General features: G+C 52.4%; 3 protein-coding genes across 4 annotated transcripts; 2 read left to right on the forward strand and 1 right to left on the reverse strand.

Annotated features, from left to right (window-relative positions):
* Window positions 1-73: 73 nt before the first annotated feature.
* Window positions 74-8572, forward strand: CAPZA1 (capping actin protein of muscle Z-line subunit alpha 1). Its single transcript, XM_072356349.1, has 10 exons — window positions 74-143; window positions 3081-3144; window positions 3375-3426; window positions 4200-4263; window positions 4659-4865; window positions 5273-5352; window positions 5570-5648; window positions 5981-6052; window positions 6644-6706; window positions 7120-8572. The coding sequence occupies exons 1-10, from the start codon at window positions 105-107 to the stop codon at window positions 7258-7260; spliced, it is 861 nt and encodes a 286-aa protein (XP_072212450.1). The 5' UTR covers window positions 74-104; the 3' UTR covers window positions 7261-8572.
* Window positions 8573-9953: 1381 nt separating this feature from the next.
* MOV10 (Mov10 RNA helicase) lies at window positions 9954-15877 on the forward strand. Of its 2 annotated transcripts, none has more exons than XM_072356061.1 (21): window positions 9954-10175; window positions 10914-11010; window positions 11125-11252; window positions 11332-11567; window positions 11639-11879; window positions 12066-12188; window positions 12293-12446; window positions 12518-12672; window positions 12744-12923; window positions 13004-13151; window positions 13227-13388; window positions 13466-13569; window positions 13735-13832; window positions 13913-14032; window positions 14108-14210; window positions 14369-14492; window positions 14571-14762; window positions 14851-14925; window positions 15003-15128; window positions 15229-15317; window positions 15388-15877. In XM_072356061.1, exons 1-21 carry the CDS (start codon window positions 10042-10044, stop codon window positions 15500-15502), a joined length of 2904 nt encoding a protein of 967 aa, XP_072212162.1. In that variant the 5' UTR covers window positions 9954-10041; the 3' UTR covers window positions 15503-15877. The 2 variants fall into 2 exon arrangements, with proteins under 2 accessions (XP_072212162.1, XP_072212163.1); XM_072356062.1 differs by having other exon boundaries at window positions 11125-11249; window positions 15388-15646.
* A 90-nt stretch (window positions 15878-15967) lies between these two features.
* RHOC (ras homolog family member C) lies at window positions 15968-21023 on the reverse strand. The gene is made up of 5 exons (XM_072355931.1): window positions 20894-21023; window positions 17521-17678; window positions 17219-17339; window positions 16756-16886; window positions 15968-16578 (listed from the first exon to the last, which is right to left on the reverse strand). Exons 2-5 carry the CDS (start codon window positions 17674-17676, stop codon window positions 16405-16407), a joined length of 582 nt encoding a protein of 193 aa, XP_072212032.1. The 5' UTR covers window positions 17677-17678; window positions 20894-21023; the 3' UTR covers window positions 15968-16404.
* Window positions 21024-21433: the final 410 nt, after the last annotated feature.

A 21433-nucleotide genomic window follows, 5' to 3' on the forward strand; every position in this document is an offset into this window, starting at 1 on the left:
AAGATGGCGCGGAATGCTCTTCCGGTCCTGCCTAGGCGACGGCGCCCGGTGCGGGATTCCCGGCATGCTCCGCGCGGGGCCGGGCCGGGCCTAGAGCTGCCAAAATGGCCGACTTCGAGGACCGGGTGTCGGACGAGGAGAAGGTAGGGAGCGGCCGCCCCCGCCCCGCGGGCCCCCTGCTGCCTCCTGGTCGGCCCAGCCCAGCGCCGTGGGACGCAGGGAGCCCCACAACGGGCAGGGGCTGCCCCTCGGCTCCTCCCTTTCCCCGGGCCCATTCAGTTAGCAGCGCTGGGATCCCCGTTCCGTTCCCACACGCTCTCTCCTCTCCCGCATTGCTTTGGTGCGGAGCTGAGGGGACGGGATGTGGAGAGAAAGGCTCGTATTGGAAAGAGGAGAAGAATAGAGTGTTCCTTTGGCATATGAACGTGGGAAAATTGCCGGCTGAGTTGCTACAACGGCAGCCTATGGCCGTTTCTTTCCCACAGCTGCTATGGTAAAACTATCGCATGTGGGGGGTTTTTTTGCGTTGGTTCTTGAAATTCTGCTCTGGGATGTCAACATTCGGTGAGCACGGAGTCGCTTTTCTTTCCCTCTCCAGCTGTCTGGTTGTGCTTAATGACAGCAGCCCCGTGGTGAAGGAGGCCGGCAGGGCCTTATGGATCGATTCGGCCATCAGTGTGTTAGATCCCAGCAGCACCAGAACGAACATTTCAGGGCAGAATTCACATGGCAATCTCTCCAGTGCTGCTATGATGGAAATCACTGCATTTGAAATGAAAATGGGACCTTTATTCCTCTTTCCTCTCTATTCTGTGGCTCCTTCACGGCGCTTTCAGATGGATGCATCTTGCACTGCGTGTGCCCCAGCAGTTCATTTGTCCAAGCAGATAGGATTTCACTTGAAACTGGAACCTTTGTTTGACTGCATGTCCCAGCACAGGCAGGTTTGAGTCAATCTAAGTAGCTCCGTGCCTTGTGCTGGTAGAAAACGATAATGAATTCTAAGAAACACGCAGCAGAGCTTTATTACAGCATCCATTTAATAAACAAAGAAACCAACAATTAAATGGTAAAATTCACTTGTACCCTCATACTTCCCAACCTTATAAGCCTTACTTGTGGAAAGCCAGGGCTCAGGAGCCAGACCTGCTGCAGTGATGGGCAGTTTCTCTATCAGCAACTCTCCCCATTTTGGAATAAGGAAGTCAGTGTCATTAGCTTGCTGCAGAGCTACCTGAAATGGCAGCGATGGGCAGGAAGTGGGGCAGCTTGCAGAAAGCCTTATTTTAGTGCTTCTGCAAAAGAACTTCCTGCCACTGTGCTGACAGTGCACTGAAACAAACCAGCCCTAAAAACGATAAGTAATAGTGATTCAAATGCGTGGCATTTAGGATTAAGTTCTCTACTGTCTGCTTCTCGCACTCTGCTCCTGATTTCAATGGTTTGATTTAAATGCTTTTTACTTTATTGCTCCACAACAGAATCGATGCAAGGGCTGCTTTAAACCACTGAGTGGTTTTCTGTGGCAGCGTTTGCTTTGCGGCTGGTTTTGTGAGGACACGTAATGGAAATGCAAAGTCCCTTCTGTGTTGATTGAATTTTACACATCCTTCCAAGGCAGAAGAATGTGGAAGACTAAAAGTCCCTCCTGCAATATTTATTGGGACCTATAAGTCCACTTCCAAAAACCATGGTCCTTTTAGACCATACAGAGCACAGTTCTGCAGCTACAGCATTGTTCCTTATGTGTACAGAGAGTAATTTTGATGGCTTTTAGGGGGGTTTTTCCATATGTTGAGCACCTTGTAAAAAGTAATCTGTTCACCCAGAAAGTTAATTTGCAGCTCACATTCTAGTGCAGTCCTCCCACTGAAATGGATCTTGGCATGAAGAGGTACATGAGCTCCAAGTACTGTATCTGCAAATGCTTTAGTGCATTCTGATACAGCTGTACCAATGCTTACACTTGCACTTCCTTAGTAAAGCGCATGGTATCATTTCCAGAGTGTTTCAACCCTTCAGGGCTGTCTGTCAGTGAAATCCACAGAGGATACAAAACAGAAGCATCCCTCTTAATTACTGCTGGGTTATCTTCGTCACCATCCGAGCTTCCAACAGCGAAGCCTAACAAGGTTGTGAAGCAGCACATCCCAATTACAGTTCTTTGGACAGTGAAAAGTTTCACACAATAAGAACGAGATTGCTAAGATTGTAATATACTTATCAGCCTTATTTAAAAGCAGGAAATCACGAGAAAATGGTTTTACATTGATATAAACTGCTTTTGGTTTTACAGCCTCAGAGTTTACAGCTATTTGGGTATTTTCCTTCCAGTTGACCTTTTCTCTTATTTATTGTATCACAGTTCCAGATGCCTTAATTCTTTCCTTACAGTGACGACTCATGGCTGGACTGTGCTGCAGTTTCCAATAAAAGACTGTTGCAGGATAAGGGAAAGAGTAATGTGCCAGAGAAAGGTGGCCAGTAATCCTTGAGAAAACCATGCCAGAAAAGCTGGTACACTGCATGGAGCAGATCCAGTTCTTTTCGTTAACTACAGACTTCAAACAGACAATAACTCCTGAAATCATAGCTTGACATCGATAACAAGAAACCAGGACATCCTGTAATGAATCCCTGTTCAGCTCCTGACAAAGTCAGCAACAAATCCATAAGTCAGAGTGAGGTTAAACAGGTTTCCTACACTGTTTCTGGATAGGTTTAGGGTATAACAGTTTGAGTACATATGCTTTATGTCCCTGCACAGAACATCATGCTAAATGCTTGTGTAATGGATACACAGATACACACTTGCAACTCTGTACAGAGAGGTAAACAGTCATGGGAAGGCTGAACGCATTCACAGTTACCCATGTGGAGTTTGCTCTTCTTGCTGCTCTTTGCACTGAAAAAATTCTCTCGCCTTATGAGACTGATGGTTTCCACTTTGAAAACACTCACCTGGATTTCTCCCTGAATCCTATCATTAGTATTATCATCAGATTTGGGGGGTTTTGTTTAATTGCTTCAGAGTAGGTTGCAGTATGCCTGAATTCAGTAAATGGTTTTTGTCTTAACAGGTGCGTATAGCTGCAAAATTCATCACTCATGCCCCTCCTGGAGAATTTAATGAAGTATTCAATGGTAAGTAAAGAAAATCCATCAGTAACATTTTATCCACATCTCATCCACTATATGAGGCTGCCATAAATTGCTTTTAAGGTCAAGTAGAAGTTGTGAAAAGCATGCTGCCATTCTGTGACTACTTACCCGTAATAAAAGGAATTTAATCACCAACGTTTATATTTGTACAGTTGTAAAATAGAGAAACATTTGATCAAAAAACCCAATAACTTAAACGTTCTCATCTCCAGATGTCCGGTTATTGCTTAACAACGACAATCTTCTCAGGGAAGGAGCAGCACAGTAAGTATTCATGTTTCAAACATACCATAAAGAGTATGCCTCTCTGTGGTGGTAATTTGACTTACACCCGTCATCCTGAAACAAAGGAAGCCATTTGTTTTATTGAGAGCAGTCTGCTGTAGTTCCTTATCCCCCACCGAAATATATAATGAAAGGCATGGCTAGTTCTTTTTAAAAGGCTTAAATTGGAATTTGTGGTGTAGAGGCCATTTATAACAGACAGGAAGGCACTCTGCCAAAAAGGCTAATTCTGCAGCAGCAAGAATGGCTGATCTCGTTGAAATGTGATTTGGTGAGCAAGTGAAGCCTGAAATTCTGAGTAGTCCTCAGCCGGAGCATAAAAAACAAGCTGCCTTCAAATAAATGCTTTGAGAACGTCTTGTTTACTTGTGCAGTCACATCAGAAGGTGTCTACATGCTATGCATAAAGGGCTTCTGATGTTTTATTTAGATCTGTGTGACACATCCGTCAGCAGGTCTTGACAGAAGAAAATTGTTGTAAACATTAGTCTACTCATATTTGTTTACCTTGCTGCCTGTTTTGCATCAGCTTGCTCATTTTCCCTCAGGCTCCCTTCTGTTCTACTTTTGAACTCTGTACTTTCATGATCACTGAATAAGCCTGGCTTTAGACCCAGGTTATTACAGCTATCAATGTGTGGATTATTTGCAAGTTGCAATTTTTCCCTGTAGTATGAGTCACACCGTGTGCTTATTACTAAAAGAATATGAATATATGTACAGCTAAATTTCATGCTCTTAATTCTTAACAGTGCATTTGCACAGTATAACATGGATCAGTTCACTCCGGTGAAGATAGAAGGGTATGATGATCAGGTAAGGAAAAGCTTTACACTCAAGATTTCTGTTACTACACATAAGCAATAACTATTTTGTTTTATCAGGATCTCTATGATTTTCTTTTTATCTGCAAATTATCATCTTTTCTTCTTCCCCCACATCATCCTTGCATTACCAAACTGTTGTTCTTGTGGGCAGAGGCAAAATCTTTTCTTAGAGCATTGTCTGTTACTACATGGTGACTAATTCATTGTTCGGTAAAGCTCTACACTGAAGTCATTGGAATTCCAGTTCAAGGATGAATGATTAAAGATTACTTTAACTCCTTACATTACTGCATGCTCACAGTTCCTACTGGTGAATTCTCAGTGTTATTTTTTCCTGCGGTCTCATGTTTATATATATTTTGATTTTTGTTTCTTATTTTTCAGGTCTTAATCACAGAACACGGCGATCTGGGTAATGGCAGATTTTTAGACCCAAGAAACAAAATCTCCTTCAAGTTTGATCACTTAAGGAAAGAAGCTGGCGACCCTCAGCCTGAGGACACAGAATCAGCTTTAAAACAATGGAGAGATGCCTGTGACAGTGCGCTGAGAGCTTATGTGAAAGATCATTACCCCAATGGCTTCTGCACTGTTGAGTATCCATCTTGTTTCACTGAAGATCTTTGCTGTGTGTCATTCAGTACTTAGAGTGGATTTTGTGCTGGGCAGTTCTGTCTTCATTGGTGTTTTTGGCTAATTTTGGAATAAATTCAAAAAGGGTTCAAATAATCTTGGTATGCACATAGTGGTGAAGATTTATTGGACCCTATTGTTCATATTAATGACTTTCAAGTACCTTAACACCTGCTATTAAAGAATAGGAGGCATTATTTGCACTTAACTGCAAGTGGAAGTACTGGACAATGTAACTAGTGGTACACATTCCAAGTGAGATACCACAATAGGAAACGTCCACAGCACTGCCAAGAGCAGAAATTGCAAGTGGTTTTTGTCAGCTCTTGGGCTGATTTAACTCTTTTTTTTTTCCTGAAATACAGGTTTATGGTAAATCTATAGATGGACAGCAGACAATTATTGCCTGTATTGAGAGCCATCAGTTCCAGCCCAAAAATTTCTGGTAAGACTGATTAAACAGCACTTTCTTCCATTACTGTACTTCAAATAAACGCTTCCTCTACTTGCTTCTACTGCACTTCAGAAATTGAGTTCATTGGCATACAGAGCACTCCAATACTGATCACAGAGCAACAGGACATCATTGCTCACGTTAATTTAGCTTTTATCTTTGTTAGCACTTACTGCAAATACAGTTTTCGTGCTTCACCTGTTTCTAGGAATGGTCGCTGGAGATCAGAATGGAAGTTTACCATCACACCACCAACAGCTCAGGTGGCTGCAGTGCTCAAAATCCAGGTGAGCTGCATTGTCTGGCAATAACAGGAAAAACTGTTTGCCATAAACTGTTGCATTTGCTCAAAAAGAGATGCTGAAATTCAGCAAGTGTTTTTCTAGAGTCAAGGTATTACTAAGCTATACAGTTCAAGAAATTAATTCCTAAAACTTCATTGTTTTGGACACTGTCTACAGCCTGGCCCATGATTTATTGTATAGCATTGTCCTATATACCTCCAAGTGTTTGACTTTATCAGGCTAAAACCTATTCTGATTTATTCTGGTAGCATCTGGGGGCTCTAGGGATTATAAAAATGAGGATTAATGATAACCTGTGTTTTGTCTTTGTTTAGGTTCATTATTATGAAGATGGTAATGTTCAGCTGGTTAGTCACAAAGATATCCAGGACTCCGTACAGGTTTCAGTAAGTGTGCCAAAACATTTTCAAAGATAAAGCAGCCCTTTTATTTCTTAAGCATATCATGAGGGTTACGGTTGTATAACCGCATTCCATTTAGTTTAATTTAAGGGTGATCAGTCAGTGTAGTTGTAGGGCTTTTTCCTCGGTTGTATGAAAAACACAAGCTCTTGATTGCTTAAAATAAGACAGTATTGGAAAGTACGATCTCCATTGGACAGCTTATCTTAAGAGTGTAACAAAGAGGAAGGAATACACCTTTCTATATACATGCTATGGAAACCAAGTCAATATACTCAGGGAAAAATAAGTAGCCCTGTAGCACAGCAGGGGGAGCAGTAGTCAAAAATCCCTCTTCTATACCATGAAGGTCTACATGCCTTTTGCTCACAAGGGTGAGTCCTGTTTCAGTTTCAAGCACAAGCTCGGACTGGTTTCTTGAGCTCCACTGTAGTGAGCAGAAGGAACCAGCTACAAACATCAGCAGCTTCCATCTCATGTTATGCTCTGTGTCTGTACTCAGCCTCTCATTTGAGAGGACATCCGTTAAAAAATGTTACTTTTAAACATGCAAATTGTTTTTTTTCCTCTTTGCAGAGCGATGTTCAGACAGCTAAGGAATTCATTAAGATCATAGAAAACGCAGAAAATGAGTATCAGGTAAGAAAAAGATGAGTGGTTGTTAAATACATTGGAATCATCTCAATCTCCATCTACAGTTAAATGAAAGTTGACCTCAGATTTTGTTTCTGACTGAATCTAGCATCAAGTTTGCTGTATAGTTATTTTAAAGGGTTACGTGCTGAAAAGCGTGGGAGCTTTTTACTTGATCCCATCCTGTATGCTGGAAAGAGACTTGATAAGTCAGTGAGGCACCTCAAGGGGACAGTGCTACATACAGGAGAGCTCAGTAGAATCCCTTCACTTGCACACACACTTGTAACTGCATTATTGAGTTGGTTGTAGTGTTACGGTCTGCGTTCCCCTTGTAGGAGAAGGCTTAGTGGCTTTAACAGTTGTGCCTTTTCTGAGTAGCTCAGTGCTGTTCTAACTGAATCTACTTGCTCTTGCAGACAGCAATCAGTGAGAACTACCAGACTATGTCAGACACCACTTTCAAAGCCTTACGCCGGCAGCTGCCCGTCACCCGCACCAAGATCGACTGGAACAAAATCCTCAGCTACAAGATTGGCAAAGAAATGCAGAATGCTTAACATGGAAATAAGGAGCTGTATGAAATGTTTGTGTGCAAAAACAAATGTGGTCCTATGCCAAGTAGATGGTTTCTAAACCAGTGCAACGTATTTCTAGGGCTTTCAAAGTTGACAGGTTTTCTAGCCTCAGAGAGAACTGTGGAACAAATAGCATTGTCTTTGTGTTTTGTGTTTCCTGCCACGTAAGCTTCCTCTTGTGATTGCATATACCGATAGGTCGTTTTAATTAAACCACATTCATGGTTCAGAAGTGTAGCTGTTCTCAATCACTAATTGTACTGGTTGGAAAACTGCCTAGCTGCAAAAGCCCTATTATAAATACATCTGAGGGTGCAGGGCATTTCCTTCACCTGTATACAGCACTCCAGGTACTCCAGTAAGTCTGTCAAATCTGCCAACAGCTCAAGGCACCGTGCTGCAAGGTGTAATAATGCGAGACACAGTAAGTGCTCCCAAGCATCCTTACTACTGACCTCCACAAAGCAAAAGCCTGTAGGCTTGGATTTTACTATACATAATGAGTTTACAATATCCATTACAGACATCCCTACACAGCTAGCTCTTCCAGGGACTTTTTTTCTTCCAATCTGAAGATTTGAGCCACGTTCCCTTAGAAGTGAACGTTTTTGCTCTCCCTTATGTGCAGTGATCAGACATCTGCATTTTTATAGAGCTCCGAGTTGGGTCGCTGCTGATCTGTAGAGACTGGATTAGATTCAAAATGCAGATGCCTGCAAAAATAGGCATGTCGTGCTTTAATGCTTTGTGGCAGGTTCATCAAATGTATATAACAGGTGTATGGATGGATAGCATACAAAATAAATCGAACCAAAGTGGGAGGAATAACTTCTCCATTTCGTCTCTGTTGTGGCCAGTTTCTTGTCACACCTAAGGGGAATCCTGGAATGAATCTCTTCATTGCTCTTAATTGCTTGCTTTGTGTTAATTTGTTTTGCTGTAGAATCAAGAATAGCAGTCCTATTAGTTTATCTGCCAGGGATAATGGAGAGACGCGTGAGCTTCCTTCTCAAGTCAAAGCTTGCAATTAGATTCATCACAACACGAAACCCCTTTGGTTCACTCACTCTGCCTTGTTTACACTTGGTTATCAATGGGCCTTTTTGCAGGTTCTGGTTTTTTAAACTAGCTAGCGTCTTCCTATTTTTAATTAGACCAAGAGCTCAAGAAAGTAGGGACAGGACATAGGGACAGGACTGCCCGTGCATTACAAGTCAGGTTTGGCACAGTAATATCCTATGTACCCTTTGTGAGAAATTCTGTCAAAATAAAATCTATTTGTATTTGCTGTTGAGACTGACCATTCATCGTACAGGCACCCTCTGTGTAGTCCAATAGGAATACACCAGCCTTTGCTTTAAAGCCATTCACATCCATTCTTTCCTGTTGACTGCAGGCAGAACTGCAGGTGACAGCCTGAAAGCTGCTGTGGTATTGCTTGCAAACCACCACCCTGACACTCAGACCAGGGAACTGGAGCTGGAGTCTTTCAGGTTGAAAGCAAAAGAAGCAGTCACCACTTGAACAAAGCACTTCACCCTGATGAAACAACAGACAAGGGGGTTCTGCTAATCACCAGTCCTGTTGCAACACCTCCTAACCTCATAACAGCACTGGATACGGACACGCCATGCTCAGAACAGCTCCTTTGGAAGGGAACTTATAAACCAACATGCATCCTAGGTCAGGCACGTTAGACAAAGCAAAGCTGCCTTAATGCTAGCAATGTTTGTGTTCTGTTTGCAGCCAGCTGTGCTCAGTGCTGCTGAAGGACAGACCATCCCTTCCACCAGCATTGTTTGCAGGAGGGTTTCCTGCCCCTGCTGCTGGAGGAGGTGAGGCACAGTGCAGAGGAGATGCTGTGGGCCTATCCAGACAAGCACTGCAGCAATTCCAAGAATGTGAAGCTGAAACAGAGGCCCGAGATAACGCTGAACACAACAGAGCTTTTATCTACCAGCACAGCCTCCACCTCAAGGCCAGTCTCACTCTTCCTGCTCTGGGTTACTCTGTAAGTAGTTCACTGCTTGTCCTAGCTTTAAGATTGAAAGGAGAGAGCATTTCTATCTCCAGAGCCTTCTTTTAGGGCCAGTTCACTCCCTTGTTGACCTCCTCACCTTCCTGCTCCACCAGCCTCCTCTGCAGTGCTCACCTATCCTCATCCTTTGCCCGGCTCCTTAGAAAACAACAAGGTTCAGCATAACACTGCAGCCGAAGCACTGAAGTGCCAGCAATGACACATTCCGAAAGCTGCTCCATCTGTAAAGCTGTCAGCTGTTCTCAACCAGAGGTTTCAGATGAAACTGAGGCCAGCTTGAAACCAGTGCACTGGTACAGCCACCAAACACCGACCCCAGCCACTCACATCAAGTGAGCACTGCAACTCAACCAAGCCAGGGTAGCTCAGACAGGTTTTGTACCTATTTCCAATATCAGACTTTAAACTCCCAGCATCCTACCCATAGGATGGGACAAAAAGATTTGGAAATGACTTTTTCCAAGAGCAACACCTGCATTTTCCAAGCCTCAAAGCCCTCCCACAACCTGCCCAGGACCCCATAGCAGAGCCCAGGAGTTACCCAGCTCCCATCAGGATCCGGGGGTTGAGCCGGGTAGGGCTCGCGGGGGAGGTGGAGCGCGGTAGGGGCGGCCCCATCCCCGGGCGGGCGGTTCCGTGGGGCGATCGTCCCCTTTCGCTTTCGTTTCTCTCGCGAAGCTCAGCCCGGCTCGGCACGGCACTGCTCGGCACGGCGCGGTACAGCCATGCCGCGGTTCAGCGTGGTGGAGGCGAGGCGATACGGGAATCAGTTCGTGCAGTTCTTGCGGGACACGGACCGGGAGCAGGAGAGCCGGAGGGAGGTACTGCGGGACATCTACAGCCACGAGTTCCGGGCCAGGTGAGAGCGGCATTGCTGCGGAGCCGGGTGCCGAGCATCCGTGCCCATCGGGGCTCTCCACTGGGGTGGGATGAGGGCTGAGTGATTCCGAGCAGCAAGGAGACTCCCGGACCCGCACAGGGCCCTGATCTTGGGGTACGTATATTGGTGCTGCTGGGCAGCTCGGCTCCTGCAGCACGGAGGGCACAGCCAGCTACTTCTTCAGACATTGCCCTGTGCCCCCTGTGCCACACGCCTCGCTGGGGCATTCCTGGCTGCAGGGACCCCCGGCAGCATCCTGGTCTCAGCCTTGGGCATCATTGCCCACCCGCTCCCCACCTCACTCTGCTAACACTGGTCACGCTGGCCCCTGTGCAGAGTCACCACTGTTAATTATTGACAAAGGCAGAGTTCATCCGCCACGGGATGTGCCCCAGCACAGAAGGAGGTGGGCCCCATCTGCACAGGGTCAGCCCCTGGGTGCAGGGCACCGTGCTCCTCTGTGCAACCTCCACCCTACCAACCGGATGCAGGACTGCAGGGCTGCCGGGGCACAGCTGGAGAGGCCGCAGCACAGCACGATGGTGCTGGAGCAGCCTGCAGGGCTGTAAGGTCTGAGTGGAGCTAGTGAGAAAGACCCCCGTCCTTTTCCCTCCCCTAAAGTAGAAGGAATGGTTGGTGTGAGGGGCCCTGCTTTAACCCCTTCCATCCCTGCCCAGCATTCTTCTCCTCACCCAGAAGATCTCTTTTTATATGCAGGACTGACACAAGAACGCCCAGTTTCTCCTCCGTCCTGTATGCCCTGAGAGCGTTCCACCAGGCGCAGGTACAAGGCCAGACTGTGCACTTCAAGAAGGTAATGAGGCTCCTTCACCCCCAGGGATGGGCTCTGGGGGGGTCCCGGCTCCCAACAAGACCCCGGCATGCACTGAGGGGCTGTGCCCACATTGATGCTGGCTGCTCCCTGCAGGAGAGGAGGCGGGTGGTGGTGGCAGATCAGTACCGCAGGCCCAGGACCGACACTGAGGTGTCTGCACCCGCTCCAAGCCATCAGCCCAGCTCTGGACCACCAGTGCCACAGAGCCGTGCCAAGAAGTGGTAATACTCCCAGATCGTGCACAAAGGGTCCGGGTACCTCCATCACAGATGGGGTGACCTCAGTGGCCCCTTCCTGCAGGGCCGAGTTCATCCATGGGAAGCATGGGGTAGAGATCGTCTCAGAGTACGACCAGGCAAAAGGGCAGATCCGTTTCCCTGTGGTGCTCGGCAAGACGACATTCACCGTGCAGGTGCAGAACCGCGGTGCTGAGGCCGTGACGCTGCACCGCTGCCAACCTCTTCACTGCCTGCGGGAGCTCACCTTCACTGATGAGCAAGGGGTGACGCAGGGCCAGGCACTGCTGCTGCACCCAGGTACTGCCTGGCCCAACTCCCTGCTGCCCCAGGGATGCAGGATGCAGCCCCAGCTCTCCCTCCCTTTGCAGGAGGTGTGTACCCCATCCAGGTGTGCTGCCGGATCACGCACAATGGGTTCTTCCGTGTCGTGGTGATGTTTGAGTTCAGCAAGGAGCCGGATGGGCCCTTCAGCATCGGCCGCTCCATTGCTGCCATTGCTCAGAACCAGTTGGCCAAGGAGCTGGGACCCTCGGCACCCTACAGGCCCTACCAGGCCAGTCTGCAGCGCCCCATCACCGTCATCACTGAGGACGGAGTGCCCCCCACCAGGTACAGGGCCATCACCCACTGCTGTCCCACGTGGCAGGCTCTGGGCATGGCTCTGCTAGCAGGGATGCAGCTCTCTGCACTTGTGCTGGCTGTACGGCTGCTTCATGCTGGGGGGGTCAGTGGTAGTGGGCTTTGGGACACAGCCCCAGGAGTGCAACCCTGCAGCATCGCTGTTCCCCCACCCAGCTCCCTGAAGAATGAGCTGGAGAGGGAGATCCCCCTGGGCACCTACGCATACCCCAAGAGCCTCAAGGAGACCATCATGCTCGGGCCCAAGAACAGCCCTGACTCCAGCTGGATGAAGATGCAGTGAGTGCTGAAGGGCAGGGGAACGCCTCCTCTCACCACACACATCCCATTGCTGCCCCATGTCCCACGGGCCGTGCTGGTAACATCCAGCCTTCCAACTCCAGGTCATTGCTGGAGGCCCCATTGCAGCCTGAGAACTACAAGCAGAAGTTCGAGCTGCTGCTGCACCTGGAGGAGATCCAGCTGGAGGTGGACATCCGCCGCTACGACCTGCAGGAGGTGCCCATGGTGCAGAACAGGGGGCAGCTGCTCCTCCATGTGAGTTGGGACTGCTGTGGGGCACGGGGGTGGGGGCAGCTCCGAGCACCCAGTGTGACACCTCACTGCAGGTGCCTGGCGTGGCTGAGAATCGCCCGTCGGTGCTGCGGGGCGACCACCTGTTTGCCAGCCTGAGCAGTGAGCGTGACAGCTCCCCACGCATCATGTACAAGGGCTACGTGCACGATGTGGAGATGGAGAGGGTCCGGCTCGGCTTCTCCCCCAAGTGAGTGGGCTCTTCCCCTGGGCTGGGGGCAGCCGTGGCGCAGCGTCCCCCTCTCACCCTTCTCCTTCCAGGCTCATGAAGAAGTTTGTGAACGATCTGAAGTTCGACGTGACCTTCACCTTCAGCCGCCTGCCGCTGCAGGTGCAGCACCGTGCTGCTGCCATGGCCATGCAGAAGGATCTGGACAGTGTGCTCTTCCCCTCGGCCTCCCGCCCTCTCCCTTCTCTCCCCACAGGCACCTTCCAGCCCCGGTGAGTTGCAGTGAGGAGCAGCTTTGTGCATCAAGTGGGATTGAGTAGGGGAGTGCTCAGCTCAGCCTTTGCATCTGCAGGTGGTATGACCGCAGGCTGGAGAAGAATGAGGAGCAGTGCCAGGCTGTGAAGCACATCATCAATGGGATGTCCCGACCTGCACCGTACCTCATCTTTGGGCCTCCTGGGACTGGCAAAACGGTCACCCTGGTGGAGGCCATCAAGCAGGTGGGTGGTGGGGACCGAGGGCCAGCACAGAGCATCACTGCCCAGCCCATGGGGCTCAGCCTTCCCTCCCCTCAGGTGTGGTCATGCATCAAGGATGCCCGGATCCTGGCCTGTGCCCCATCCAACAGTGCTGCTGACCTGCTGTGCCAGCGCCTCCTCGCCGACATCCCACCCCGTTACATCTATAGGATCATGGCCAGCTCTGCCAACTACAGGGAGGTGCCTGCAGATGTCAGGGTAGGTCTGTGCCCCCTCCCCAGCCCCTGGAGCACCAACCCTGAGGAGAAGGGCCCCCACCTAATGTTCTTCTCCAGCCCTGCTGCAACTGGGACGACAGTGAGAAGTGCTATGTCTATCCCAGCAAAGAGCTGTTGCAGCCCTACCGGATCCTCATCACTACACTGGTGACAGCAGGAAGGTCAGGGCATCCCTATGGCCCCCAGGGCTGCTTTGTGCCCGGCTGCAGGGTCAGCCTCAACTGGGTGCAATAAGAGGGAATGTGGGGAGCACACGAGTAGGGTGATGGTGAGGGAAGGTTGTGCAGGCAGAGCTGCTTATGCCACTTCATTCCACCTCTCCCCAGGTTGGTGTCGGCCAACTTTCCCCCAGGATATTTCTCCCACGTCTTCATCGATGAGTGTGGCCATGCTGTAGAGCCGGAGAGTGTTGTGGCGATTGCTGGTGAGTGGCCCTTGGCTGCCTCCCTGGGTCAGCATTGCTGCCCAGTGCTCCCTGCTCCCTGCTGAGCTCCCTCTGCCCAGGGCTGCTGACTCCAATGGACCCAGACACCAACCCTGAAGGGGGACAGCTGGTGCTGGCAGGGGATCCCCAGCAGCTGGGCCCCGTCCTGAGGTCACCGCTGGCTGTGCAGCATGGCTTGGGTGAGTGAGGGCAGGGCTGGGGGTGGTACAGCGCCTGCACAGCATTGCAGGAGCCACGGGTCTGAATGCATGCAGGCACCTCACTGCTGGAGCGCCTGATGCTGCACAACGCACTGTATGCCAAGTCAGATGGGGGCTACAACCCGCAGTTCGTCACCAAACTGCTGTGGAACTACAGGTGGGGACAGGGCCACGCAGCTCAATGCAGGGCACGTGGTGCCACCCCACTGCTGATGGGTGCCGCAGCACTAGGGATGGGGTAGACCCACAGCCCTGGGTGCCTGGTGCCCGAGGAGAGCATCAAGGCCCTCCTGCACACTGCCCTGCCTCCACCAGGTCCCACAAGGCCATCCTCAAGGTCCCCAACGAGCTCTTCTATGACAATGAGCTGAAGGCTTATGAGGGCAGCGAGCCTGACGTGCGCAACTTCTACTGCAGCTGGGAGGAGCTCCCCAAAAGAGTAGGGGGACACCAGGGGGGTGGGGTGGGAGGAGCTGCAACGCATCGTGGCTGAGCTGATCTCAATTCTTTGCCCCAGGGCTTCCCCATCATCTTCCATGGGGTGTGTGGGGAGGATGGGCGGGAGGCCAAGAGTCCCTCCTTCTTCAACACGGCCGAGATTGAGGTGGTGGTTGATTACCTGCACAAGCTGCTGCAGAGCCAGGGCCGGCACGGCTGCCCCACCATCTCACCCAAGGAGATCGGCATCATCTCTCCCTACAGGAAGCAGGTGCAGGAGGAGGGAAGCGGGATGGGGGAATCAGGGTGGCTCGGCCTCCCCAGCAGCTCCACTGCAGCACATCCCCTGTCCTCCCCAGGTGGAGAAGATCCGCCTTGCCATCACCTCCAAGGACCCTGTGCTGAAAGCACTGCCTGACATTGGGCAGCTGAAGGTACCCAGGGCCCCACACATCACTGGGGGAGGTGATGGAGCCCCATCCCCTCTCACCACACAACTCCCACACCCCAGGTGGGCTCTGTGGAGGAGTTCCAGGGTCAGGAACGTCGCGTCATCCTCATCTCCACTGTGCGCAGCTGCAGTGAGTACCTGCAGCTGGACCAGACCTTCCGCCTGGGCTTCCTCAAGAACCCCAAGGTGTGACCCCCCAGCTCCCCGGCAGAGCTGCTATGGGCACAGGTGCCCCATAGCCGGGAGGTGAACACAAGGGAAACCCCAACTCTGCTCTCTTGCTCAGAGGCTCAACGTGGCACTCACGCGGGCAAAGGCACTGCTGATCGTGGTGGGTAACCCAGCCGTGCTCAGCAAGGACCCACACTGGCACAGGTAAGCCCTGCACCCCCCCAAGCTCTCCTGCAGCCCCACAACTGCTGCCCACACCCCACTGTGTCCCCAGGTTCCTCAGATATTGCCGGGATGAGGGTGCCTACACAGGGTACCCCTATGAGGAGGAGCCCCCCGAGGAGGACAGCCTTGCCAACCACCTCGACTCCCTGCACCTCGGCGATTAGCGGCCAGGTAACGCTCGGTTCAGCATGGGGAGGAGCTGCTCTATCTCTGCTGCTCCCCATCCCTGTGCTGTACCTGCAGAAGCCCAGCACAGCCCCATGGAGCTCCAGCACATCCAGCCCAGCCCCATCCCGCAGCCACCTCCTGCTCTTCCCTTTGGAGCCAGGCTGTGTGCTGGGATGGGTCCCCTGCTGTCCCACATTGGGCTGTAGCTGAGTCCCGGGACCACCAATGTCTTCTATTTTTTTTTTTAAATCTTCAGCAGTGTTTTTTATACATCTGTAGAAAATAATTGTGCTGTGACTTCTGGTCCCAGCCTGCGGGCTGAGCCACGTGCAGCACAACTACCTTTGTGTCCTTAGAATAAATGTTCAGAGAAAAACACTCTGTCGTTGAGTCCTGGGGGCTGTATGGGCACAGCACAGGGTCTGCAGGGGCAGCCAGAGGGATGCCACACACGCAGTGTTACAATTACTCACATACCAGTTTGCATTTATTTCTCCCAGTTACTCAGCTGGTGCTAAGAGTCTGTGACGGCCGTGGACTCCAAGAAGGCACCATCATCCTAATGCTGGACATGGGGACAAGGCACTGCCCTGGGGCAGTCCCAGGGTGCAGGGCACTGCTGGCACTCCTCGCAGCACGGCTCTGCAGGACAGGGCTGAGCACAGCCCTGGTGAGTCCATAAAAGGCCATGGGGCAGATGGGGCCAGCACACTGCAGGGAGCAGCCAGCAGCCCCCACTTCTGCCAGCCCTGCTCAAGGCAGGGAGACCGCACAGCCCATAGGGAGTGATGGAGAACGAAGGCATCGCCCCCCAGCGTGGCACAGGGGTGCCCCCAGTGGCTGGGGACAGCTCTGGGGCAGAGGGTTGGGGACAGGCATGGAGCAGAGCCCTCCCTGCTCACAGCAGCGGGCAGCCCCGGCGCTTCTTGTTCTTGCGGACCTGCAGGCCTGCACGTGTGGCCATCTCAAAGACCTCCCGCACGCCTTCCTTGGTCTTGGCTGAGCACTCGAGGTAGCCGAAGGCATTGATCCGGTTGGCCATGTCTCTCCCCTCTTCTGGTTTCACAGGCTCCTGGGTAGCATTAAAAAGGAGGGTTGGAAATGCCAACAGGAGCAAGAAGCCTTCAGGGCATACCTCCATGACCAGATCAGGGCTGCAGGAGGGAAGCCCCAGCAAAATAGCCCAGGGTGAGGGGATCCCAACACTGGCACTCCACTGAGCGCACACCCAACCCCAGCATGTCCTCACCTGCTTCATCTTTGCCAGTTCTCGCCTCGTGTGCTCATCGTTGCGCAGGTCCTTCTTGTTCCCCACCAGGATGATGGGCACGTTGGGGCAGAAGTGCTTCACCTCCGGGGTCCACTTCTCAGGGATGTTCTCTGCGAGGAGCAGAGTGCAGCTGCTGAGCTATGGGGCACTGGGACACACAGCAGTGCTGCTGCTCCATGCAGGGCAGGAGGAGAGCACAAGCTGCAGCCCTGCGCTGTGCAGGGAAAAATGCATTTGCTGAACCCCAAAACCACCCAACTGGGCACAGCAGGCAGAGCAGCTTCTCCCAGCACCTCCATTGTGCACCAGTTTCCAGCATCTTCCTGGAGTAAGGAAAAAGCTGGGAGTGGAGCGAGGAGATGTAACACCCACAAAGTGGCACACAGACTTCCCAGAACCCACTATGCCAGCAGGACCCCACGATGCACCCCCAGCTCCCTACCGAGGCTGTCTGGGCTGTCAATAGAAAAGCACATGAGGATGACATCGGTGTCCGGGTATGAAAGAGGCCGCAGCCGGTCATAGTCCTCCTGCCCAGCTGTGTCCCACAGTGCCAGCTCCACCTGTGGACAGAGGGACATCACTCAGCATCTCACAGACCCCACCAAGCAGCTCGTAGGGTACTTGGTCAGTTGCAGTGAGGAGGGTCCTTTACAAACTGGGGTAACCCAAAAATAAGGGTGTTGCAGGGCTCACTCTCGAATGCAGCATCCCATCACCACCTGCACAGGGCAGGGTCCCTACCTGCTTCCCATCCACTTCAATGTCGGCGATGTAGTTCTCAAACACGGTTGGCACATAGACCTCAGGGAACTGGTCCTTGCTGAAGACGATCAGCAGGCACGTCTTCCCGCAGGCGCCATCACCCACAATCACCAGCTTCTTCCTGATGGCTGCCATCACTGCAGGAACAAGAATGAGGGTGAATGGGACTTACAGGCTGCAGCTGCACCAGGACTGCTGCCAGACGCTGCTCAGGGAGCACAGCCGAGGCCAAGCAGGCTGCATTCTGCCCCCTGCACAATGGACACATTCCTGCAAGCAAAACCACACCTTAGTCTAAGAATACTGGGAATGACCCAGCGGTGCCTGCCCTGGGGTCTGACGGAGGAAGGCAGCAGGGTGGGATCACACCGGGGTCCAACAGTTCTTTGGCATCTCCAACTCGTCAGAAACCTCCACGCAGAGTCTGAGCCATTTCTTAGGCCCCGTCAATGATCCCATCAGTTCCCCATCCCCACAGAAACCCCAGGCAAGGCACGTGATGACAGCTCGTGCTTCAGTCCCCATACAGGCACACGCTGCTCTGTGCAGAGGAGGCTGCAGCCCACTGCAATCCACTAGTGAGGCCCCAGAGCTGTGGGGCTGCATCCATCCTAACCTGGGGAGGGGTCAGCAGCACCCTGAGCCCTGCCCAAGGCTGCAGTGACTCACAGGGCAGAGGCCCTGTCCCCGCCCAGAATCTCAGCACAATTCATTCCATTACTCACCCAGCAGCCCAGAAATAGCCCATTGCTAACACACAGCCGGCCTCCGCAAAGCAGCAGGGAGGAGGTGGGGAGCAATGCAGCCACGGTGCCCCTCGGGCTGCCCTGTCCCTGTGGGCACCCAGCATGGCACCAAGTAGCTATTCTAAGGTCCCCAGCAATAACACAGCAAGGGCTCCAGCACAGCTGCCTCAGGAGGAGCCTCCGCTGAGTTTCATGCCTCAAAAACTGAAATTCCTGCTGAGCAGGAAATGGGGAATTCCTGGTAGGATGCATCTTTCACCCAGTTTCTGTTCCTGAACCTCGGCACAGAAAGGTGTCACCTCTTTGAAGAAGGAATCGGACCAGGGACAGAAACCTTCCTGCTGGTCTCTCCTCCTATGACCCCATCCCCAAACTCCATCACACCCAGCCCTGACCCCACAGCACTGCACAGCTATGGGGGGAACAGATCTCCAAGGAGAGCAGCCGTCTCCGTCTGCTCAGCACTGCTGTGTCTGCAGCCTCTGCTGAACCTCAGTGTTTAACAAACAAGCATCCTGGGCACTCAGACTGTTTGGATTTACTCCTGTTTGGAAGGAGCTGGGCTAATCACAACACAAACCAGGCTCAAGGCTAGAACATCACCATGCAGTTCGCTGGGTTTCACTCCTCCAGGCGCTCAGGCAGCACAACCTGTGACACAGAGGAGACCTAAGGAAGCCTGCAGCACCCAAAGAGCACGAAACCCCAGCAGGGAACACAAACGGCGCTTTCCAACCAGTGCAGCCAAGGACAGCAGACTCCACTTCTAAACATGGCTTTGTGTGTTCAAAGGGCTGCAGCCGCACCCCAACGCACGCCAGGCAGGGGCACATCGGGACAGGCCCTGGGGGAGGTGCAGCCCAGTAAGTACAAGCCCAGGGTGGGCACGGAGCATCCCTGAAGTGCTTCAGGGCTGCAGCTGAGCCCAGAGTTAAAGGGAAGGGATTTGGGGACAGTGACAGAGGCACGCTGCAGTCATCACGACTCCAGTAGAAAGTCCCACGGCACAGGATGAGTTCCTGGCAAGGCTCAGGAATGGGGGGAGTCTCAGAAGCAGAACAAGATTCCAAAACCAGCTGGGAAGGAGCAGTGACACCAAGGCACAGCACAGCAGCAACGAAGTTCAGGCTTTGGGGTCCTGGTTGCGAAAGCTTGGAGCTGTTCCGAAGGTCTGATCAGACACGCTGTGCTACACCAGGCAACAGCACAGCAGCAGAGCAGGGCTGCTCTGCAGACAAGGGGCAGAGCAGGCAGTTTTCACTGCCAAATCCCACAAAAACATCCACAAACAAAGCAAAGAAAGGGATTTGGAGCAGAAGAATGTTAAAACCTAAACTGGGCTTGAGCTGGGAGCACTTTGTGGGAAAACACGTGGGATTGCTGCCCAGCAAACCCAGAGCTGCACACCCTGCAGTGTTGGTGCTCTCTGGGCAGATACTGTGAAACCAACACATGATACCAACCCTGACCGGCGCTTGGAGTCTTACTGTAACCCATTTAAATGTCTTCTGTTTCAGGATGACGTGCAAGGCAGCAAAAACATCACATGTGCACAAAACCTCTTAGACTGAAACTCACAGCTCTGGCTTTAGGACTGCAGCCACAGCCTCCCACTTTTACACATCGCCGGGCTAAAGAAGAGATGCCAACAGTTTATACACGGTCACCGAACCAGCAAGGCTCCTCATGTGCTGTATTTCAGCTGGGTACACTGGAAACTCAGCCTGCTGCAGCACTACTGCTGCCTCAGGAGCCCCGAGCCGTCCCCACCTCCTCCATCCACCGCGTTCTTATCTTACATCCCACAGAAGCACCTTCCCCAGCCGTAGCAGTATCTGCCAACTGCCTCAGCTGACACTCCCAGGCCAGGCAGGTGGTTGTGTTTGTGCAGTGCCTCACAGCTGATCGCTATTTGCAAACGCATTCCAGACTTCCCATGTCTGGGAAACCCCATCCTGGCACACACTGAGTTGCCAAGCGAGCCGGGTTAAGCACCCCCAGTATCCACTGGCATATCCCAATAGCCACCTATGAAACGTTTCCCTGGAGAAGCTGAAGCTGTCAGGAGTCAATTTAAGGCACATAAAATCGCACGCGGCTGTAACCATGCTACCTGGACGGAAGAGAGGACCATAGATTCACCGAACGGCGCTCGGAAGGAGGAAAGTGGAGCGCAGACGGCCTCGTAGTGCTGGGGGGGATCGGGCGGTCGCTGCCCGATTTGGTGCTGGAGCGTCGGGGTTGGTCATGGTTCTGGAATGCTTTTCTGCTCTGAGACATTGCACAATTGTTTCTGCTCCGCCGTCTGCCCCCCTTGTATAAATGTTTACAAATGAGCTCAGCGCTAAGCAAAGCGAACTTTTGTCCTTTCCCGAAGAAAATACAGCGCTGCTGTGCCGGAGGAGGCTCCGTGCGGGACGGCTCCAACCCTTCTTCGCCTCCGGGACCCGGCCCGGCCGGGACCGCACGCAGCACCGCCCCATGGCGCACCGCTACGCGCTCGGTCCCATCGGTAACCCCGCAGCCCCGGCCCTGCCAGCCCCCAATAGCGACCCCCACATCCCTTGAGCTCCCCGCAGCGCCCGCATCCCGAGCACAACCCGTACCTCCCTAAGGCACGGCACGGCACGGCACGGCTCCCGGTCCCGGTCCCGATGCCGGCTCCAACCCGAACTCCACAGCACGGCTTCGGCAGCACCGCCCCGTTTTGGGGCCGCCCGCGGAGGGGCGGAGCTGTACCGAACCGAGCCGAGCCGTGGCCCGCCGGGGGCCCAGCTCCCAGCCCAGCTCCTGCCCCGCCCTGGCAGCGGGGTTACGTCGGAGCCCAGGCCATGCCCCGTAAGTCGTTTCTATTTTAAGATTTCGGAGACAAGTTCTCCTTAATTTATCCCTCGCGGGCCAGCAGCTGGCTCCAAAGGAAACGTTTCTTTAGTAAAGAAGGGAACCGCAGAGGAAGCGCTAAATTCAGCCTCAGCAGCCGTGGGGGCACCGGGCAGCGCAGCCCCAACCCCGCAGCCCCGGGTGGCTCAGCGCGGTGGGAGCAACGCAAGGGCGGAGGGACAGCGGCTCACATGGCGCCCAACCTGCCTACACGAGTTAATCAGCGCTAATTGGCTTTTAAGTTAGTCGTCTTTGCGGGAGCTCCG

The sequence above is a fragment of the Excalfactoria chinensis genome, chromosome 23 (assembly GCF_039878825.1).
Source record: "Excalfactoria chinensis isolate bCotChi1 chromosome 23, bCotChi1.hap2, whole genome shotgun sequence".
In the NCBI taxonomy this organism is placed as follows: domain Eukaryota; kingdom Metazoa; phylum Chordata; class Aves; order Galliformes; family Phasianidae; genus Excalfactoria; species Excalfactoria chinensis.